Source organism: Carassius gibelio, chromosome B3 (assembly GCF_023724105.1).
Source record: "Carassius gibelio isolate Cgi1373 ecotype wild population from Czech Republic chromosome B3, carGib1.2-hapl.c, whole genome shotgun sequence".
Lineage (NCBI taxonomy): Eukaryota > Metazoa > Chordata > Actinopteri > Cypriniformes > Cyprinidae > Carassius > Carassius gibelio.
Window position 1 is genome coordinate 35,112,680 of NC_068398.1, and position 23,694 is coordinate 35,136,373.

General features: G+C 38.7%; 2 protein-coding genes across 3 annotated transcripts in view; both read right to left on the reverse strand.

The window, feature by feature from the left end:
• LOC127953350 (zinc finger protein 271) overlaps window positions 1-23,694 on the reverse strand; it is a 408,540-nt gene that overhangs the window by 361,580 nt on the left and 23,266 nt on the right. The gene's annotated exons all lie outside the window — the stretch shown is intronic.
• LOC127953421 (zinc finger protein 239-like) overlaps window positions 13,285-23,694 on the reverse strand; it is a 33,080-nt gene continuing 22,670 nt past the window's right edge. The window contains exons 2-3 of the mRNA XM_052552667.1: window positions 15,613-15,732; window positions 13,285-14,571 (exon numbers count right to left, since the gene is read on the reverse strand). Coding sequence (XP_052408627.1) covers window positions 13,757-14,571; window positions 15,613-15,688 — 891 coding nt within the window. The 5' untranslated portion in view covers window positions 15,689-15,732 and the 3' untranslated portion in view covers window positions 13,285-13,756. The remainder of the gene's footprint in view (window positions 14,572-15,612; window positions 15,733-23,694) is intronic.

The following is a 23,694-nucleotide window of genomic DNA, read 5'->3' on the forward strand; positions in this document are numbered from 1 at the left end:
TCACTGAATTCAATGATGAACTGCCTTTAACTATCATTTCGCATTATTGACACACTGTTTTCCAAATGAATGTTGTTCAGTGCTTTGATGCAATGTATTTTGTTTAAAGCACTATATAAATAAAGGTGATTGATTGATTGATTGATTATGGCTTGAAATTATTTCACGCCTCTGTTCGCGTGGACAACCAATGAACGTCCGCGATCTGAAGTGGGAAAAAGTTCCTTTGTCTCTGTGGAAACACCCACCCTCATAAATTAGGGCTTATCAGATTTCAACAGTGATATTCTAGCAAGTTCGTAATTCCAGATTTATACATTTTTCATTAATTTACATTATATAAGTGAGTCCGTCACAGCATGACGATTAAACAGATACCAAAAATAACATATATAAATGATCAAAACATGAAGTTACATTCAAATGCAGAATTACACACATTTAAAGTTAGATTTTTACCACACAATAAAACTGCAGATACTCCAATTTATATGGGGAAACATCTACTGCACAAAAAGGCAATACTCAATACATTTAGCATACATTGAGAAAAAGGTACCGGTGAACTGGCTTTTTCCTGTCCTGTTTCCCAGTGGGATCATAAAGTTTTATGAGCTGGTCAGGGGTAGGGTTACACTCAGATTCTATTTGAGAACATTCATTTTAAAAACATTTCCCATTTTCAAGTCAGCAATTTATAATCCTCGCATAACAGGATTAACCATTTTTATGCAATACACAAACCTAGTCAGAATACATCCTATTAATAAAATTACAAAGGTAAAGAATGTTAAGAAAGGTTTCTTTTTGTGTGTGTGCTTATGTGTGTGTGTGTCGTGGAATGTGTTTCGTTTCTTCTTTGAGGCTCGCACGGGTATCGTAAATAATTAAATCCAGCCAGGCTGGCGCCAGGCCAGGCATTTAGTGTAAAAAGGTTTCATTTTATATGCCTGAATGCAACCCATGAATCGATGACCTGCATATCTGTTACATAATTTATCCTGAAACGTTGTTTTTAATTTGGCATTTGCTTTAACTTGAATTGCTTAACACTGATGGTGGAACAAGCGCTGATGATGAAAACATGTGAGTTTAGCGATCTCTCCACAGCGAAATTCTGCTTACATGAACATGTCATATAGACAATGTGTTTTTACACAAGCCATTTGTACTGTTTACTGTCTGTTTGAGTTTTTTTTTTTTACTTTTTTTTTTGTCACATGCTTTTCCTACTTGTGACAGTGAATGGGGAAAAATCTACATGAATTGGAATTGTTGGAATTTATATTAAGAGTTTCTAAAGTTTTTTTTTTACCAGTTTTCGTGTTGAAAATGGCATGGCAATATTAGTTTTCAGTGTGTATTAATGATCTTTGAGCATATTTACTGTGCGATCTGAGTGGCTTTTCTCCATTTGTGAACAAATTATCACTTAGAAAATGCAATTTGAATACAAATGACAAAACAGCTTACCAAAACCATGAGTTTTGTATTATCATATTGGGTTAATTGAAGCCAGTGTATAGTCAGTGGAGGTTGGTTAAAGGAAACATGAAATCTTATTGCATTTCCCAGCTGAATAATAATAATAATAATAATAATAATAATAATAATAAAAACAGCCTAGGCAGGTTGACAGATTTTAGTTGGTCATCAGCCTGGTCTATGCTGGTCAGAAGGCTGATTTTAGAGGGGTTTTGGGGGGAACAACCAGCTTAAACCACCTTAAGTTTAGACTGGTTTTAGCAGGATAAAATAATCGTAATTATGATTTTAATCAAAATAATCGTCATTATCATTTTAACCATTATTGTGCAGCCCTATTAATGTCTATGGAGGATAAATGTTACCAAGAATTACTTATTCATTGTAAGATTAACCTAAAGTGATACTGAGGGCCAATACAACACACCTAAAAAGACAGACTTATTAATGCAGATTGAGTCTTTTAAAGATTCATAAATTCAGAGATCATCCTGCACAAATAAAAACACATTGGACAACAATGATCATTACATGGCTTCCTATTTAAACTCAGTAAATTTGGATTACTTTAAAAACTAATAATAAAACATATACACACGATATAGTATATAGTATTGTAGTCAACGTTTGAAGTGGATCAAAAAAAGTTTATCAAAGTCGTTCTAAGACAAGAACACATTTTGGTCTTAGGTTTTCAGATAACTCTGATGAAAGTTTTTGATCCACTTCAAATATTGACTACTGTATACATACAGTATATATACACACAAATACACACGCACACACACACACACACACACACACACATTATATATATATCGTATATGTATATCATAATTCCTCAAATAAAAGCCAGGGCCTTTATTTACCTGAACTGCAGAAGGTAACAGGCTTTATTTGAAGCAGGCTTTTATTGGATCCAGGCCTTTATTTCTAATCCCATCTGTTTTATAAGAAATTGTTTTAAATAACCCGATTTAAATGAAAAACAATAACGTTCCAGTGGACAGAGATCATAACATTAGCACAGAATCAGTTCAGAATCAGTCACCAAAAGAATCAGTTCGGTTCAGACGCGATCTGTGTGTCAGTCTGCTTCACGCTGAATCAGCTCATCGGTTCTCGAATTGGATGTGTCCGACAGAAACGGTTCTCGGTTCAGTGTACTAGTGATCCGAAAACCGATGCAACCGGTTCTTTACTCGAGAACGAGAAATGCTCCGGCAGTGGGCTTGTACATTCGTTATATGGCTCTGCTGCACTAATTTTCCCCTGGCCTTTATTTGTCCGTGTTGACCACGTCCCCGGCCACTATAAGAGTGTTTATTTGACTACCGGTATTTATTTGAGGAATTACGGTATATACATATTAATATATACAAACACACTCACCTAAAGGATTATTAGGAACACCATACTAATACTGTGTTTGACCCCCTTTCACCTTCAGAACTGCCTAAATTCTATGTGGCATTGATTCAACAAGGTGCTGAAAGCATTCTTTAGAAATGTTGGCCCATATTGATAGGATAGCATCTTGCAGTTGATGGAGATTTGTGGGAAGCACATCCAGGGAACAAAGCTCCCGTTCCACCACATCCCAAAGATGCTCTATTGGGTTGAGATCTGGTGACTGTGGGGGCCATTTTAGTACAGTGAACTCATTGTCATGTTCAAGAAACTAATCTGAAACTCTTGGAGCTTTGTGACATGGCGCATTATCCTTCTGGAAGTAGCCATCAGAGGATCATATTCACTTAAATTCTGACTCTGGCAAAATATCAGTGCTGGTATTGCTAGATCTCAGTGCTGTGTTTGATCTGTCTGTCGATCATAACATACTACTATTTCTATTTCTAACTGTTTTAAATTTCCTATTTGGAGATGAGTGGTACCCAGTGGGGTCTTCTGCTGCTGCAGCCCATCCGCCTAAAGGTTGTGTGTGTTGTGGCTTCACAAATTCTTTGCTGCATACCTCGGTTGTAACGAGTGGTTATTTCAGTCAAAGTTGCTCTTCTATCAGCTTGAATCAGTCGGCCCATTCTCCTCAGACCTCTAGCATCAATAAGGCATTTTCACCCACAGGACTGCCGCATACTGGATGTTTATCCTTTTTCACACCATTCTTTGTAAACCCCTAGAAATGGTTGTGCGTATAACTGAGCAGATTGTGAAATACTCAGACCAGCCCGTCTGGCACCAAAAACCATGGAACACTCACAATTGCTTAAAACACCTTTCTTTCCCATTCTGACATTCAGTTTGGAGTTCAGGAGATTGTCATGACAATTAATGAGAAATTGAACAGGTGTTCCTAATAATCCTTTAGGTGAGTGTATATATACACACACATCTTACCGGAATTGAGATGTGCAGTCACAGTCCGTACACCAGCATTTGGACAGTGGAGAAGGAAGTCATGGATCACTCGCCCAAGTTATTCATCTGTAATGTCAGAATAAGTCTGTCGTACGGACAGGCCATATTTAACCATTCTCCTGTGGATGGTTCTTGTGCTTACACCAAAAATATGGGCTATGTCGGAAACTCTAAAGTGGTTCTCCAGAAGGAACGTTGGCTCTGACATCACAGTCATGGAGTTGCTTCCCTCAAGCTCCTGAATTATAACATGTGCAAGACAGTAAGCACCCGTTCCTCGTTGGGCAATTCACTAATGGCAGCTAAAACCACCAAGACACTGCTGATGTTCTCCAAGCTAATGAGAACATGATCAGTCTCAGCTGGGCGTCTAAATGTTAAAGTGGCTTGAATTGCCCTAAAGTGGGAAAATTTTTGCATTTCAGAATTTGTGAGATATTGTGATGTGTAGCCAAAAAATTAAATCCACACCCAATACCATTTTAAAACCCCCAGGATGTGCCCTAATCAAATCAAAAGATAAAATGCAGTTAACATATTTATAAAAGAAATTATAGACATATTAGTGCTCTTAGTGGAAATCGTCTGAGAAAATCTGCAGCTTCCTAATGTGGGACACAGAAAAGTCACTGATAAAAGGCCAAAATCACATTGATTCATGTGAAATAATAAAATGCTGTAGTTTTTGGATACTCAGGTTCTTGTTACGTTTAAAAAAACTCTGAAACCATTTGTAACCAGCCTTTTCTTTATTTTTGCTGAATACCCTAATTCCTTTCTTTTTTTGCGAACTGGTATGCCAGCTTCTTTATGTCCAGCATCCTAAGGGGGAATCTGCGTTTTCCTAATGTACATATAAGATGCCCCAGTTCAGCTTCATCCTCTTTGTTAATCAGGGGGTTTCTTCCTATTGTATGGTGAAAGTGGCCATTGGCTTTTATTCTGCGCTGGAGAGTTGATTTAGGGACATTCCATGCTCTGGTCAACTGAGGGATCCCACCATCCTCAATGATCTGCCTAAACTCTTCTATGGCTCCTTTCATCCTGTCCTCAGGCCTCCACTGATTTAGTTTCCTTCTCTAATGCTTTCCCTGATTCTGCCTCTCTCTCTGCATCTCACAATTTCTCCCTGTCTTTCTCCTCTTTGCCATTGTAATCTGAAATATATTTAATTGAATTAATCATTGGATGCATAAAATAAAGTGGAATGGCTTAATTTGCTTTACAAACTGTATTTTCAACCCCTTCACCCTAACCCTGCACTCAAACCTACCCCTCACACAAAGCTTTCTGCTATTTTAGATTTTATATTGCATAATAACACTAACACCCTGTAAATAACCACCATGTTTTTCCCACAAACCAAGCCCAACCACACATTTTTGAATGATTAAGTACTGCCCCACTTTTCGAAACCACATTTCCTAAAGTGGGATACTAGGAAATTTGATAAAAATATAAAATATATAGTTTATACATACAAAATTATACTATATTTTGGTGGACAAACATTTCATAAGCACATTAGACCAAAAAGTAGATGGACAGTTTTGTTTAAAATTAATTTATACTCCTTAATATCAAGTTTGTCCAAACTCTATGTCTCTGACCTTTGGGTGGTCTTCACACAATGTGCTTCCTGTCAGATTTTTGCTCCGCCCTCAAATATGACTGGATATCTGAAAGGTCATGTGATTTTGATCACATGACACCACATCTTTGGCTAACAAATAGTTTTACTGGCATTCATGTATTTATGGGGGAGCTACAAACACTAGACCTTAGGTGTCCCACATTGCGCAGTGTCCCACTATAGGGCAATTCACCCTATATGAGTACTTAATTTGAACCCTCATTATTTATTTCCCAATGTCTTTGTAACCTGTTCATTGTTTACTTTGGGTGGTCGATAAAATTCAAGATCTTTAAACACTTTACCAGTGAACTACACTTTGAAAATATTTCTGTCAGAACACATCCACTTATCCAATAAAAATGAATGTATCAAAATATTTTTAAATGTAATGCCACTTTATGAATTAACCTATTGAAAATGTACCTGTATGTATGAGTCATCATTTTGTCACACACAGTAGGCTACAATATTTTTCAATCTTCTTTTCAAAGTTTTTGGATCCCGCCACTTACCGCCAAATCGCTACCTCTCTCTTTATTTATTTTTTTAAATATATCTATTGTTTAAATGCTGTTAGCTAACCAACGCAAAATGTTGCATTTCCACCACCTACTGGATTGGACACGAAAGAGGAGAGGTGAAGAAAAGTCAAATGACCTGCTTTCTTTCAGTCCCTTTAACATATGCTGGCACCCAAAGCTAATCCTACATGCCTTACTCTTAATAATAAGCTCTATACTTTTAATGAAGTGTCTTAACGTAGATGCTTGAGTTTACATGTTCAGTAGTGCTTATAATTAATTATATAAATCATGATCTTATCAGTTCTTTCTACCACCCATTTCTGTGTTAAAGAAATGGCTATTAATTCTATGGTGGATACCATAGTGAATGTTGACTGACTGATAAATGGTGTATAAACTGTTTCTCCTGTAAGTCCACATTCTTAATCCTTTATCCTAGTGGTTCTCAACCACATTCCTAGAGGACCACTACTGCACTGTTTACATGTACCCTTTGTCTGACACATCCATTTTAAGTCCGTCAGTCTGTACTAATGTACAGGTGACCTGAATCAGGTGTGTTATCATGCAATTATGTATATTGTATAGTGATGGGGGACCTCCAGGAATGTCCTTAAAGGCGCAATATGTAATTTTTCTGCTTTAAAAATAGCAGAAATCACTGTATCTATGTTATATATATTTTTTAGTTGTGTACTTACATCATCCCGGCAGTTTCCACGAACTTTCAAATCCGGAGAAAATTATAGTTTAATTCGAAGACACGGCACGTTTCTTTATTTCCGTTTTGTCGCCTGTCTATGACGTCATATAAACTTTGACCCCTCTAGTTTATCTAAATTCCTGCGGAACCACTAAATACAAAGGTGAACAGAAACAAAGACGAGACGAAGAAGAAAAAGTAGTAGCCTTGATTGAGACTATTTTACTTTATATTTATATTGTTTATATTCGTATTTAAACCTCAATCAATAACTTAGTTATGGATCATGATTATGCTTTGCCTGCACGTTCTGTGATGCGCAAATGCACGGGTGAAATAAATGACCCGAGATGGTTTTGGGACAAGAGAAACAACAAGACACGGGTAAATATTGGAGTTGCATTTCCAAGATAGAGAGAGCTTCGTGACAAGCTGAAACTACAGAGAGATGTCGAACTCGCTTGCATTCTGATAAACAGGTATGCATCCATTCAGCTAACTGTATATATCCGTATATTTTGTGAAACGATGATGTCTTGTGTAAAACGCAGACGGACTAGCTCTCATGTAAATCTACTTTTGTTCTATATCTAGCTGAATTACAGTAGCTTCAAATGCAGTTCTCTAACTTGTTCGATATCATAGTATGACGTAATTATAATTATTAACGAAAGGCAGCCGTGTTTTTTAACATATATTACTACTAGCTAGATGGAATATTGATTTGATAGGGGTCTCATAATTCATATAGACGGTTTCATCGGGCGCACGGTCGTGTATATCGGTCTGGCTGCGGTGCCTTCTACAAATGCAGTTAAAGGCAAGGTGATGAGTAGTCTGAAGTTGGGCTCAGGTGGATGTGCTGCAGGATGTGTTTCCCATACATTTATTTATTTTTTGAGACTCGCCACAATTTTAAAACTGATCTTTTTTCAAAAAGACTTCATTGAGTAACGTTGCGTACCACACGTTTAATAATAATAATAATTCCTTACATTTATGTTTAAATGTCAAAACGAGGCACAGGTGTTTTTATATAGCTGCATTTCTGAAGGAAGACTTGCATGTTATATGCCTGATAGCAGCGTGTGAGCGTACCAGCTCTGCTTCATTTACAGCTGTTACTGGGGAAACCTCTATTTCTCACGCTTTATGTCTGTGCTTTAAAACATCTCCTGTTGGCAAATAATGAATTTGCATTTTCATTAAGTCCGCCTGATCCACGCAGCAAACATTTTGTTTGTTATCAAAAAATATCTACTCTAGAGGGACTTGGCTGTTGTTATTGATTCTATTTGGAAGTCTACCGGAAGTTAAGTTAGGTCCACAAAAGCGCTCATACGCTAAACATCATGTTTATGTTGTTGCCGTTGAAACCGTCTATATCTCTCCGTTCGAAAAGACATGATTGTCAAAATACTAAGTTAGAATGAGTGAGGAATGATAGGGAGCGACATGGCGCGTGTTCCAATGAACAACAACTCCCATGAGCCTTACGCTCTTTCCCGATGTCATCAAAGTACGTTATTATTTTGATTGAGTGACCCCTGGTGGCCAAAAATTCCATACTACACGTTTAAGAACCATTGTGCTGTCTGCATACATTTACAAAATAACAAGAACGTATTTGATAATACATTATATATTGTATTTTACTTCATATCTCAGTTCTCACACATAATAGGCTACTATGTGTCTATTTTTTTATTTTATTTTTTTAAGTTCTGTGCTTCAGAGATAAATTGTGTTACTATGTATATTGATGTGCTTAATAATTTAATTAAGACAACTGTTGGCAAATGCAGGGATAGCCAACACAGGTGCAGGAGCACTGCTGTCCTGCAGATTTAGGCTCCAATCACATTTAAAAAAAAAAATCTCACCGTGTTTTCAGGTGCGTTTGACTAGGATTGGAGCTAATTCTGCATGCCAGGTGCACTCCATTCATTGCTTATCCCTAGGCCTGGTTCTTAGTCCTGGTCATGTGGACCCTCTGCTATGCACATTTTGCATTTCTCTCTTATTTAACACACCTGATTCATTTCATTAGCTTGGTAAAAGAGAGCTCCATGAACTGAACTGAGTAAGATAAGGGAGACAAAAGACAATGGGGTCTTCCAGTCTTACCAGTGATAGATGCAAAAGCTAACATTTCCCATTGGATGGGGGTTTATCAGAGCAAGAGGCATGGGTAACTGGCATGTGTGAGGGTACACAGACATGGAGGCATTATATTGGCATTGTACAGAGAAGCATGCTGCCATCAAGATGACATCTTTCATGAGAAGTCCATGGTTATTAGACAAAGACATTCTCATTCTGCATGTGCTAGACAGCATGGTAGACAGAGTGAATGTTCAGTTCAGATCTGTCTCCTTTAAGGCGGGCATACACTGTGCGATTTCGGCAAGGTACCAACTCAAACTGTACGAGTAGATCGAATGCGATGTAAAGCCAAAGCTCACGATTTTTATGCGCTCACTGTATGGTCTGATCATCGAATTGCGATTTGACTGCCGTCTGTACTGCGTTTGAGCTCTGTCACAATATTCTTTTCATCGACTATTTTTAACTTAAAAATCAATTTTATACACCATCATTTCCGTTTATATAATGTGTGAATATATCCTCTATTGTATTCTACAACAAAAACAATCAGAGCGCCTCGCTATCACTAGGTTTATTTTGATCTTGATTTTGGTCCGCTATTAGCTTATATCCCGTTAGCAGCAGCAAGCGTGGTTGCTGCTAACTGCGCTTATATTGCCAATACTCTATTCACACACACTGCTGTACTGCTGTACTCACTGTTACTTGCTTTAATGGCGGATGAATGTCTCCACTCTGTGCAGCTCGAGCTCGAGGCCGTGGGGAAGCAGATTCGCGACCTGGAGGAGAGGCAGGCCCAGCTGAGAGAACGGAGAGCCGTGTTGGAATCATCCCGGGCTGACGCTCTCAAGTCCGGGGTAAGTATACAGCGTGCTGTTAACAGTCCAACCATGTCTACTCCGTGTGTTTCTCTGCACAGGCCCGGTGCACCCAGGACGCGATCTTCCCAGATGTCCTTCACTGCGACGCCGGGACACCACGGACCCTGGGTGCATCCACAGCGGAGGACGCGAGCCGGGCCCCGGGCGACGACTTCTCCCCCTCCTGCCTTCGAGATCTCCATCCGGAACCGCTTCGCTCCCCTCCGTGAGACAGGACGCGACGCTGTGATCATCGGAGATTCCATCGTCCGACACGTCCGTGCTACGTTAGCCGAAGGTAAAGTGCACACTCATTGTTTGCCTGGTGCTCGTGTTCTCAATGTTTCTGCGCAGATACCCGCGATCCTGAAGGCTGACGAGAGCCCCAGAGCGGTCGTGCTTCATGCCAGGGTTAACGACACCACGCTGCGGCAGACGAAGACGCTGAAGAGGGACTTCAGGAGCCTGATCGAGATGGTTTGCAGCACGACACCCACGGCGATGATCATTGTGTCAGGACCACTGCCCACGTATCGACGAGGACACGAAAGGTTCAGTAGAGTTTTTGCTTTAAATGAATGGTTGTTGTCATGGTGTAAAGAACAGAAACTGCTATTTGTTAATAACTGGAATCTTTTCTGGGAGCGTCCTAGGCTGTTTCGCGCTGATGGATTGCACCCCAGCAAAATTGGAGCGGAGCTTCTCTCTGACAACATCTCCAGGACACTTCGCTCCATGTGACTAGTAAGTCAATTCTCAAATAACCATTATGATGAGTTTTGTTCCACCCGCTTAAATGATAAAAGTACTTGCACTGTAAAAACTATTAAGACTGTGTCTGTTCCCCGAATAGTGAGGTCAAAATATAAATATAATGTAGGATCTAGAAGAAAAAATCTTATCGCAATTAAACCAGAAAAATTTAAAGTAAATGAACAAAAACTATTTTTAAAGTTTGGGCTCATAAATATTAGATTACTCACACCAAAGCAGTTATTGTAAATGAAATGATCACAGATAATGGTTTTGATGTACTCTGCTTGACTGAAACCTGGCTAAAACCAAATGATTATTTTGGTCTAAATGAGTCGACTCCACCAAACTACTGTTATAAGCATGAGCCCCGTCAGACTGGTCGTGGCGGAGGTGTTGCAACAATATATAGTGATATTCTCAATGTTACCCAGAAAACAGGATACAGGTTTAACTCTTTTGAAATACTTCTGCTAAATGTTACACTGTCAGACATGCAAAAGAAATCTAATGTATATCTTGCTCTGGCTACTTTGTATAGACCACCAGGGCCATATACAGAATTCCTAAAATAATTTGCAGATTTCCTCTCAGACCTTCTAGTTACAGTTGATAAGGCGCTAATCATGGGAGATTTTAATATTCACGTTGATAATACAAATGATACATTAGGACTTGCGTTTACTGAACTAATAAACTCTTTTGGAGTCAAGCAAAATGTCACCGGGCCAACTCATCATTTTAATCATACACTAGATTTAATTATATCTCATGGAATCGATCTTACTGCTATAGATATTGTATCTCAAAGTAATGGTATTACAGATCCATTTCCTTGTATCGTGCATGCTGCGTATAACTGATATTAACTATATGTCTCAGCGTTACCGTCTGGGCAGAACTATTGTTCCAGCCACCAAAGACAGATTCACAAATAACCTGCCTGATCTATCTCAACTGCTATTTGTACCCAAAAAATACACATGAATTAGACGAAATTACTGACAGCATGGGCACTATTTTCTCTAATACATTAGAAACTGTTGCCCCCATCAAATTGAAAAAGGTTAGAGGAAAACGTACTGTGCCATGGTATAACAGTAATACTCACTCTCTCAAGAAAGAAACTCGTAGTCTTGAACGCAAATGGAGAAAAACTAACTTGGAAGTTTTTAGAATTGCATGGAAAAACTGTATGTCCAGCTATAGACAGGCTCTAAAAACTGCTAGGGCAGAGCATATACACAAACTAACCAAAACAATCCAAGGTTTTTATTTAGCACAGTGGCTAAATTACGTTCCGGAGGGAGGCTTTCTACAGTCAGTGAACTGCTTTTTTCACATCAAACATTTCATGCAAGAATTATGACCAGTTCTTTATTTGATGTTGTTCTGCAAAATGTTCAATTTTGAATTTTTGCAATCTGCTAGGCCTATTTGTTTAAAAAAAATCTGGCATTTACAGTGCATTAGATCGAGTGCATGAGTGCTTGCATACGAGAACGAGCGAGCCGGGTTTGACTAGATGTATTTGGAGGTTATTGCTCAGGTCTCGTCCTGCACATATCCAAATGTTTCCATATTCCCAATGTATGTGAATGTTAAACTAGAATATATATATATTTTTTTTTATGTAAACTAGATGGAAAAGATCATCCTTTTCACATGAGCAAGAATGTCCTTGGCATAACAGCACAGTGGACTGGTATACTACGGTCTATGTAAACTTACCAGTGTAACCTTTTATATGTTTGGTTGACTGTACTTTATTTCAATAATGAACAAACTGCAATGTAAGTTTGAAATTAGGATGCACTTTAGATGTTCTGTGTCATTTATATCAAACACAAATGTTGCCGATTGCTCGTGTGTTTGCAGCACTACTATTATTTATTTATATTTAATTTTTTTTTTCAGTTTAATTGATTTTTATTTAAAAAAAATTATTTATTTTATTTTAATGTATATTTAATTTTACATTTATGTTCCAACAAACTTGAAAAATACTGCTTGATAAATGCTCTAAAACTTTTATGTAAATGATTTTATTGTAAATGATATATATATTACCTGTTTTATGTATTTAATACTTGGTCCGTTTATTGATTTGTTTGGTTAACTTTGGATAAATTTGTTATTTTAATACCGTGCAGTGCACAAATTTAAGATTTGAGAGATTATTAAAGTCAGTGCTAAATAAATAAGTTTAGAAATGTTGTGCATCCACTTATTATTAGTGTGACATTTTAGCATGCAAATGAAGGGGAAAACTTCAAGATATCAGCCCTAAAGGTCATCTGCAAAAATCCATATTGGTCGATCTCTAGTGCGCAGTTTTTTTTAAGCTGATCTGCACAGATACATTAAAAAAGGACTTAAAATTATAGACTCATGTTTGATAAGCATCAACATTCTTCATGTGTGAAGATTAGAGGAGAAAAACAATAGATTTTCCTAGTCAGATATTTCATTGAAAATCGCACAAAGTTGCAGCATGTAAATTATGGAAATTAAGATCTATGAAAACACATTATAATAATAAGATGTAGCCTTATGAAAGAATTAACATAATCCTAAATATTAAAAGGTTTAGCATGTCTAAACTACATCCTTGTGTTATGTGTCAACCTGGAACCCAAACAGTTGAATGAAAGGTAATGTGAATCCATAAAAAATAATATATTTTGAAGACGTTTCTGAAAAGCTGCTTTTGAGGATTAAACTGGATATTAAAATTGCTATTTTTGCAATGTCTAACATCAGATTCTTTGATGAAGAGAATGAAGAGGATTTTGCTTGATCCCCTCCAATTTTACAAGAAGCTGTGAGACCTAATTCAAAGCAATAACTCATAAAGTCATTTTTATTTAATGCTTAAAGAAATGTAAAATCCAAAATTACATTAATGGACAGAGTTAATCCTATTTCATTTTACATATGACTGTTGATGTGCTCAGACTATTTTTTTTAATTAATTAAACAGTAGATAAAACAAGCTATGTTTTTATTATAATTATTAGGCATCCAGGCAGACCATTTCCATGCTTATACTAACCTGCTGGAAATGCCAATGGTTTTAATGGTTTTACTGGTTATAATGGAACTTGTATTGTTTTAGTGTTTCAAGCTCTTGTTGAATAAAGAAGATCTGTAAAGTTGCAAAAGTCTATAGTCTCTCATCCAAAGATATATTCTCTATTAAAGTTAAGAGTCTGAATATAAGAATCTCTTATATGGTTTCTGGTTTCACTCCAGTGTGAATCCTCTCATGTGTTTTCAGAGATGATGAATCATTGAATGTCTTGTCTCAGTGTGAACACTTATAAAGTTTCTCTCCAGTATGAATCCTCCCATGCATTTTCAGAGATGATGAATCACTGAATGTCTTGTCACAGTGTGCACACTTATAATGTTTCTCTCCAATGTGTATCCTCTCATGCGTTATCAGAGATGATGAATCATTGAATGTCTTGACACAGTGTGCACACTTATAATGTTTCTCTCCAGTGTGAATCCTCTCATGCGTTTTCAGAGATGATGAATCATTGAATGTCTTGTCACAATGTGAACACTTATAAGGTTTCTCTCCAGTGTGAATCCTCTCATGTGTTTTCTGACCTGATAATTTACTGAATCTCATGTCACAGTGTGAACACTTGTAAGGTTTCTCTCCAGTGTGAATCCTCTCATGTGTTTTCTGACCTGATGATTTAATGAATCTCTTGTCACAGTGTGAACACTTATAAGGTTTCTCTCCAGTGTGAATCCTCTCATGCGTTTTCAGATATGATGAATAACTGAATCTCTTGTCACAGTGTGAACACTTATAAGGTTTCTCTCCAGTGTGAATCCTCTCATGCGTTTTCAGATTTGATGAATCACTGAATCTCTTGTCACAGTGTGAACACCTGTAAGGTTTCTCTCCAGTGTGGATCCTCTGGTGCAGTTTTAATCTGCTTGCTAAACTAAAAGTCTTTTCACACTCGAAGCACATGTACTCTCTCACACCAGTGTGTGTTTTCTGATGTACTTTCAAACTCAAAGGTTTTCCTCCAGTTTTGACGTGACTTTTCTCCTCAACTTCACTTGATTCTTCTTTCTCCTCTTTTTCTTCAATTAACTCTGAAACAAAAGTAAAAATTATTTATTTTTGGTAATTGAGAAAAGTAAACAGAAAAGTGACCTCATTCAATGTTTAACATCTGTAAATCCGCAATTAATTTTCTTTGCTTCAGATTGAATGGGGACAACTTGATAAACATAAAATTAACATGAAGTTATTTTTTCAATGCCCTCTGCATATTTTGAAGCATCATTGTTTTTAAAGGGCCAATTTCAAAAGGCCGTAAGATTTACTTATCAACTTTCAATAATGTTATCACTTCTTATAATTCCAGGATAAATAGTTTCTGGCCATGAAACTATTCTCCTGTACTTATAAAATTTAGGTTACTGAAAAGTAACAAATAAGCTTTGTAGCTAAGATCAAGCATTTCATTGACTTCGCGATGTGAGCATTTTAGACAGAAGCAATCAGGAATATATATTGGATCTTAATGGTGAAATAATAATACACCGAACTGCGTATAACAATACAAACAGTAAAAACAATTCAAGACAAAACGGATAATAGATGAGAGAGAGAGAGGATGAAAGGGTAAGCGAGAGAAAGTGAAAGAGAAATAGGCGAGATCACAAAATGATCACCTAGTATGGCAAAATCACAGACAGTAACCTTTTGAAAGAGAACAAGGAATCAGATCACCTTGAAAAAAGGGAATAGACAACCTTAAGCAATATTTAAATCTCTATAGAAAATAATACTCGCATGTGGTTGTCTTTGTGACTGCGAAAGACGAGAGTGTGTGTGTCGTTCTTTTGGAGCTGGGCGTGTTCTCTCATGTCTTCCGGGGCAAGCAGACTCGCGCGAAGTTTTAAAGGTTAACCGAACGTGAAGTTACCAAAGAAATTATTCATATTTTGTTTCCCTCGTGGAGGGAGAGGCGAATATGAGAATAAAACTTAGTAAAGGAAAGAAAAGAAAAACGGAGATGAGAGCTCCCTAAGGAACCATGAAACAAAATTAATACAATACAGACGTAGTCAGCCAGACGATGAACATTATTAATATTATTAATTAATTATTATATGATGAAGTCACACTTGTAGCAATGTTTGTTAGTTCTGTTTGTTGATTCAGGGATAGCATCATCTGGGGTCCTCTGAAGGTCAGCATCATCTCTTCTCAGGTGTTCTGGATCCAGACTGGAGCTTGTGTAAATCCTAGTTACCACAGGATGTAAATCCCGTGGCAAAACATAGAAACAAAATAGAGAGATCATTAGCATAGCTGTCCGAGTGTGTCTGAACCCCGAACATTATCAGGTAGGCTATTCCAGAGTTTGGGAGCCAAATGTGAGAAAGCTCTACCTCCTTAAGTGGACTTTGCTCTCCTAGGAACTACCAAAAGTCCAGCGTTTTGTGACCTTAGGGAGCATGATGGGTTGTAGCGTGGTAGAAGGCTAGTTAGGCATGCAGGAGCTAAACCATTTAGGGCCTTATAGGTAAGAAATTATAATTTGTAAATGATACAGAACTTAATAGGTAGCCAGTGCAGAGACTGTAAAATTGGGGTAATATGATCATATTTTCTTGACCTCGTAAGGACTCTAGCTGCTACATTTTGGACTACCTGTAGCTTGTTTATTGACGAAGCAGGACAACCACCTAGAAGTGCATTACAATAGTCCAGTCTAGAGGTCATGAATGCAAGAACTAATTTTTCTGCATCAGAAACAGATAACATGTTTCGTAGCTTTATACGCACACACACACACACACACACTTTCCTTTACACTCATCATGTAAGTCATTACTAAGATGTATTTGATACATCTGTTTGTGCGTTGCATAACTGGTTAGGCCTGTTATGCAACGTAGCTTGGCAATGTTTCTAAGATGGAAGAATGCAGTTTTTGTAACATTGGAAATATGATTTTCAAAAGACAAATTGCTGTCTAATAAAACACCCAGATTTCTGACTGTAGAGGAAGTAACAGTACATCCGTCTAGTTGCATATTGTAATCTACAAGATTCTGTGTAGCGTTTTTTGGTCCAATAATTAATATCTCCGTTTTATCCTAATTTAATAGGAGAAAATTATTTGTCATCCAATCTTTTACATTTTTAACACACACTGTTAGCTTAGATAATTGAGAAGTTGATGATAAATGAGATGACACCCCATTTAAGATATAGAAAGACATCTAAGCACAAATAGGAAATACAGTTAATACATTTAAAAGGTACTTTCCTTTTTCCTTACAAGAATTCCCAGAGAGCGGGGCTCTCCTGTTTCTCCCAGGCATCATACTAGGCTGAGGCTACCTTTCCTCGACTTCTCCCCAACGTGACTTCATCACCGAGTTGTGTAAAAAAAACGTTAATACCAAAAACTTAAAGAGACATTTTAAAAATGATATACATATCTTCAGTGATTTATGTACCCATTAATCGAAAGTGGTGGTTAACCTCCAACATGGCCTTTAAAGTTTGATTAACACACAATAAAATTGCAGATTCTCCAATTCGATATGGGAAGACATCTAAGCACAAAAAGGAAGTTATTACATTTAAAATACATTTATTTTCCTTTTTCCTTACAAAAATTCCTAGCGAGCTGGGCTTTTTCTGTTTCTCCCAGTTGGGTCATAAAGTTTTATGACCTGGTCAGAGGTAGGGTTACAAAACCATGACTATTTGAGAACATTAATTAGGAGAAACATTTCCAAGTTACAAATCAGAAAATCATAACCATCTTAGAACAGGGCTAACCAGTTATGCAACGCACAAACCTTTCAAATACATCTTAGTAATGACCTACATGATGAGTGTAAAAGAAAGTTTGTGTGTGTGTTTGTGTGTGTGTGTGTGTGTGTGTGTGTATATATATAAAGATGCAGGTAGAGTTCGTAATCTCTCTGGAGCTGCTCACGTGACTGGTGTGAAATGTCTGTTAACACTCCAGGGGGTCATAAGAAATTTAAACCCAGCCATGCTGGGACCAGGCTGGTCATTCAGCTTGCAGAGTGTTTGATTTACATGCAGGAGTTCAGAGGCTAAAAGCTTTTGGTTTCATAAGGAATGTGCATTGATTAAGATTCGAGCCATGATTCATTAATTCAGAACCAATTAATTAATGAACTGCTCATATGCTACACTTGTTCAGAGAAGATCAGGATTCATCCGTGAAGAGAACACCTCTCCAAAGTTCCAGACACCATCGAATGCGAGCATTTGCCCACTCAAGTCAGTTACGATGACGAACTAAAGCCAGGTCGACACCTCAATGAGGATGATGAACCTGCAGATGAGCTACCCTTATACAGCTTTTGAGAGTTTGTGCAGAAATTCTTTGGTTATGCAAACTGATTGTTGCAGCAGCTCTTCAGATGTCTGGTCTCAGACGATCTTAAGTGAAAAAGTGAAAGTGACATACAGCCAAGTATGGTGACCCATACTCAGAATTCGTGCTCTGCATTAAGCCCATCCAAAGAGCGCACACAAACCGTGAACACCCACCCGGAGCAGTGGGCAGCCATTTAAGCTGCGGCGTCCCGGGGATCAGTTGGGGGTTTGGTGCCTTGCTCAAGGGCACTTAAGTCGTGGTACGGCCGGCCCGAGACTTGAACACACAAGCCTAGGGTTAGGAGTCACACAACTTTGTTGTGAGGCTGGTTGGATGTACTGCCAAATTCTCTGAAATGCCTTTTATCAATCAATCAATCACCTTTATTTATATAGTGCTTTAAACAAAATACATTGCATCAAAGCACTGAACAACATTAATTTGGAAAACAGTGTCTCAATAATGCAAAATGATAGTTAAAGGCAGTTCATCATTGAACTCAGTGATGTCATCTCTGTTCAGTTTAAATAGTGTCAGCGGCAAGGAACCGAAACTCCATCGGTGACAGAATGGAGTTTGCAGACGACACCACACTCATCGGCCTCATTCAGGACGGTGACGAGTCTGCTTACAGACAGGAGGTAAAAGAGCTGGCTGTCTGGTGCAGTCTCAACAACCTGGAGCTTAACACCCTCAAAACAGTGGAGATGATCGTGGACTTCAGGAGAAACCCCCCTGCACTCCCCCCACTCACCATCATGAACAGCCCTGTGACTGCAGTGGAGTCATTCAGGTTCCTGGGCACCACCATCTCTCAGGACCTGAAGTGGGACAATCACATTGACTCCATTGTGAAAAAGGCCCAGCAGAGGTTGTACTTCCTTCGCCAGCTGAGGAAGTTTAACCTGCCACAGGAGCTGCTGAAACAGTTCTACTCCACCATCATTGAATCCATCCTCTGCACTTCAGTAACTGTCTGGTTCAGGTCAGCTTCTAAATCTGACCTCAGAAGACTACAGAGGGTAGTCCGGACTGCTGAGCGAATCATCGGTTCAACTCTCCCATCTATTCAAGAACTGTACTTATCCAGAGTGAGAAAAAGGGCTGTCAAAATCACTCTGGACCCCTCACATCCAGCACACTCCCTCTTTGAACTGTTGCCATCTGGTCGACGCTACAGAGCACTGAGCACTAGAACGACCAGACACAGGACCAGTTTCTTCCCTCAGGCAATCCATCTTATGAACAGCTGATAATAACGGCGAACACACTACACTTTATATTTATATACACACACACTTTATTTATCTAACACAGATACTTAGTATAAACTTAAATTTTGCACACAATATATATGTACATACATAACTTCATTTTGTAATATACCTGCCTACGATTGTCATTTGTATATTGTCATTCACTATCTACTTATTTGTATTTTTTATTCTTTTATTATGTGTTTTATGTTCTGTCGCTGTCATTCTGTTGTACTGCGGAGCTTCTGTCACGAAAACAAATTCCTCGTATGTGTAAACATACCTGGCAATAAAGCTCATTCTGATTCTGAGAAAAAAACCTTGGGAGAAACCAGGCTCAGTTGGGGGGTCAGTTCTCCTCTGACCAGACGAAACCAGTAGTTCAATTCCAGGCTGCAGCAAAGTCAGATTGTGCAGAAGAATCATCTGTTTCCTGTGGTCTTGTCCTGGTGGTCCTCTGAGACAAGGTCTTTACAGGGGATCTGTATCTGGGGCTTCAGTTGTCCTGGTCTCCGCTGTCTTTCAGGGCAGTAGAGGTCCTTTCTAGGTGCTGATCACCTAGAAAGGGTGATCAGCACCTTTTACTGTGGCCATGCCGCGTGGTGTGAGCGTGGCGTTTCTGCTGCGTGTCAGTTGCGTGACGGCTGCTTCACGTTTTCTGTGTCTTTACACACCAGAACCATGCAGAAGTATAATGCTTGTGCGCTGCTGCTACTGTAGGTGACATAGAGGGAGACCACCGACAGACCAGGATCTTGTCTTCACGACAATAATATTTTGATTTTTGCGTACCGTTACACCCCTAGTATACGGTATTATCATGGTATTGAAAGTTTGTTTTAAAAAGTGGTCATAATACAGTATAACGGGTTAAATAACTTTTTTTTCATGTTAGCTCATTAAATAACAGTTGCAACGTTCAATTTTAACAATGTGTTATTAAATATTGGAATACCTAAGATTAATGAATGTTAAGAATAATTTTTTCATACCACAACTTAGGTGTCCTTGAGCAACCCCCAACTGCTCCCTGGGTGCCGCAGCATAAATGGCTGCCCACGTGTGCATATTTTTGGTAACTAAATATCGCCAGCTAAAAAGTAACTAGTAACTTGTAATCTGATTATTTTTTGAGAAGAGTACTTTTTACTTTTACTTAAGTACTGTTTTGACAGCAGTACTTTTACTTGTAATTGAGTATTTTTTTCATCAATGTAACAGTACTTGTACTTAGGTACACATTTTCAGTACTCTTTCCACCACTGGTTGTTGCACATTTGATCGTTAGAAAAAATACTATGAACGTCTGTTCAACTGCTTGGTTATACACATTATTCAAAATAACATTTATCATAACATCAGAATATTGTTTTTGTGTGAATAAGTGAACAGGGTGATTTTCACATAATTTTTGTAGCATAAACTGTTAATATAATCGTATGATGTATGTAACTGTTATAACATTAAGTATGTGCCTGATACTTAACATTTTTTTTATACATTAAAAATGTTGTTTTCCCTTTAGTCCATTTGTTTCCCCCAGAGAATCAGATAGATTGTAAATGAATGCTATTCCTGTTTGTTCTACAATATTAATACATTAAAAGATTAGCTGCAAAACTGTTTAGACAAGCATTACTTATAGTTAATAAAAATTGTCTGGTGAAATGTGAAAGTTTGACGAAATCATTAGAATTTAGCTAGAAAAGCCGCACGGACCATTTATCAGATCGGACCAGTGAATGAAGCTGCTGCGCGAGTGACAACAGACTCCGTGAGAATCGTTTGAATGAACCTGCAATTTTCTGTTATAAAAGTTCAAAACCCAGATGAAAGAAAAGCGTGCAGTCGTGAGGCAAACTGCTCTTTCAGCGGAAATTTATACCAGTGCCCCAAATTTACATAACGTTAACGTAACTCCTACAACCAACCTTTAAGTCATATTCGTCTTAGCGCACCAGCACTAATTAATTGTACAGTAAAAGTGTTTTTATGGTTTATTCATATTGAATATTGTTATGCATTTATTAGAATACCCTATAATTGCAACAATTTCAGAATCAGAATCAGAAAGAGCTTTAATGCCAACGCACAGAAAAAAAAAAGGATTTTGCAAATAAATAAGTGTATAAACAATTATTATTATTAGCTATAAATGATAATGGAATAGGATTGAATAAGATGCAGGGATGTACTAGGATGGAGGGGTAACAAATAAATATAAGGATATTGCACTTTTTTTTGCATAAGCATAAGTGGGGAACATTTAACTGTTCATGAGGTAGATTGCCTGGGCAAAGAAACTGTTCTTGTGCCTTACTGTTCTGGTATTTGCGGCTCTGAGGCCAGATGGGAAAAGTTCAAAGATGGGGTGACTTGGATGTGAGGGATCCAGAGTGATTTTCTGAGCCCTTTTCCTCACTCTGGATGTATACAGTTCTAGAAGGGTGGGCAGGGGAGCACCAATAATCCTTTCGGCAGTCCGAACAGTTCTCTGTAGTCTTCTGATGTCTGATTTTGTTGCTGAGCCAAACCAGACAGTTATTGAAGTACACAGTACAGACTCAATGACGGCTGAGTAGAACTGTTGAACAGCCAGCTGCTTAACCTCTTGTCTTTAAGCATTCTCATCACCGTCCTGGATGAGGCCGATGACTGTAGTGTCGTCTGCAAACTTCAGGAGCTTGACAGAAGGGTCTTTAGAGGTGCAGTCGTTGGTGTACAGGGAGAAGAGCAGAGGGGAGAGAACACATCCGTTTGACATGAATTTCCCCAGTCTCACTAACTGTCGCCTATCTGTCAGAAAACTGGTGGTCCACTGACAGATAGAGCTAGGAACAGCGAGCTAGGTCAGTTTGGTGTTGAAAGCCGATAAAAAAGTCCACAAACAGGATCCTCACATAAGTCCTTGTTTTGTCCAGATGTTGCAGGATGAAGTGCAATCCCATGTTGATTTCATCATCCACGGACCTGTTTGCTCAGTAAGCAAACTGCAGGGGGTCCAAGTAAGGGCCCAGTGATGTCCTTCAGATAACCCAGAACCAGTTTTTCAAACGACTTCATGGCGACAGACGTTAGATTCAAAGGTCTGTAGTCGTTAAGTCCTGTTATCTTGGGTTTCTTTGGAATGGGCATTATAGTGGAACGTTTGAAGCAGGAAGGCACTTCACACAACTCCAGGGATCTGTTGAAGATCTGTGAAAAGATGGGGGCCAGCTGGTCAGCACAGGTTTTCAGACAGGCTGGTGTAACGCCATCTGGGCATGGTGCTTTTCTTCTTTTGATCTTCTTGAAGACCTGGCGCACATCATCTTCAAAGATTTGAAGAGCAGGAGGTGTAGAGAGGGGGATTGCAGGAGGTGTTATTGCTTGTGTAGGGAGATGGTCAGAATGGGTGTAGGGGGTTTCAAATCTACAATAAAACTCATTCAGGTCGTTAGCAAGTCGTTGATTAGCCTTAGTGCAAGGGGATGGTGTCTTGTAGCTTGTGATGGCCCTCAGTCCTCTCCAAACTGAAGTTGAGTCATTGGAAGTAAACTGGTCTTACAACTTTTTAGTGTAGGTCTTTTTAGCCCTCTAATCTCTTTGTTCAGTGTGTTCCTGGCCTGATTGTACAAAACTTTGTCCCCATTTCTGTAGGCATCCTCTTTGGCCTGACGAAGATGTCTGAGTTTTACTGTAAACCATGGCTTATCATTGTTGAATGTTAAATAAGTCCTGGTAGGAATGTATACATCCTCACAGAAACTAATATAGGATGTTACCGTCTCTGTGAGTCCGTCCAGATCCATGGTAGCAGCTTCAAAAACACTCCAATCAGTGAGGTCAAAACAAGATTGTAAATCCTGCTCTGTTTCGCTGGTCCATCTCTTTACAGTCCTTACTACAGGTTTAGCAGATTTAAGTTTCTGATTGTAGGACGGTATAAGATGAACCAGACATGGTCAGAACGTCCCAAAGCTGCTCGTGGAACAGAGTGAAATGCATCCTTTATTGTGGTGTAACAGTGATCCAATATATTACTGTCTCTGGTGGGACATGTAACATGCTGTCTCTATTTTGGCAGTTCAAGTGAGAGATTGGCTTTATTAAAGTCCCCAAGAATGATTAAAACAGAGTCCGGGTGTTGTTGTTCTGTGTCTGTGATCTGATCAAAGCTGAGCTCACGTGTGCTTAAGGATGGATGTAAACACTCACCAGAATGAACGAGTGAAACTCCGGCGGCGAATAGAACGGCTTGCAGTTGACAAACTGCATTTCTAGATAAGGACAGCACATCATCTTTAACACCGCTACATCTCTACACCACCATTCATTGATGTAAAAGCATGTCCCGCCGCCACGCGATTTTACCGTTGATTTTGATTCGCGATCCGCTCTGAACAGCTGAAAGCCCGGCAGATGGAGCGCACTGTCCGGTATGGCGTCATTCAGCCAGGTTTCTGTGAAACACAGAGCAGCAGAGTGTGCGAAATCCTTATTTGTCCGAGAGAGCAGAAGGAGTTCGTCTGTTTTGTTGGGTCGGAGATTTGCCAGATGGATGCTAGGCAACGGCGTTCGAAATCCACGCTTCCTGAGTC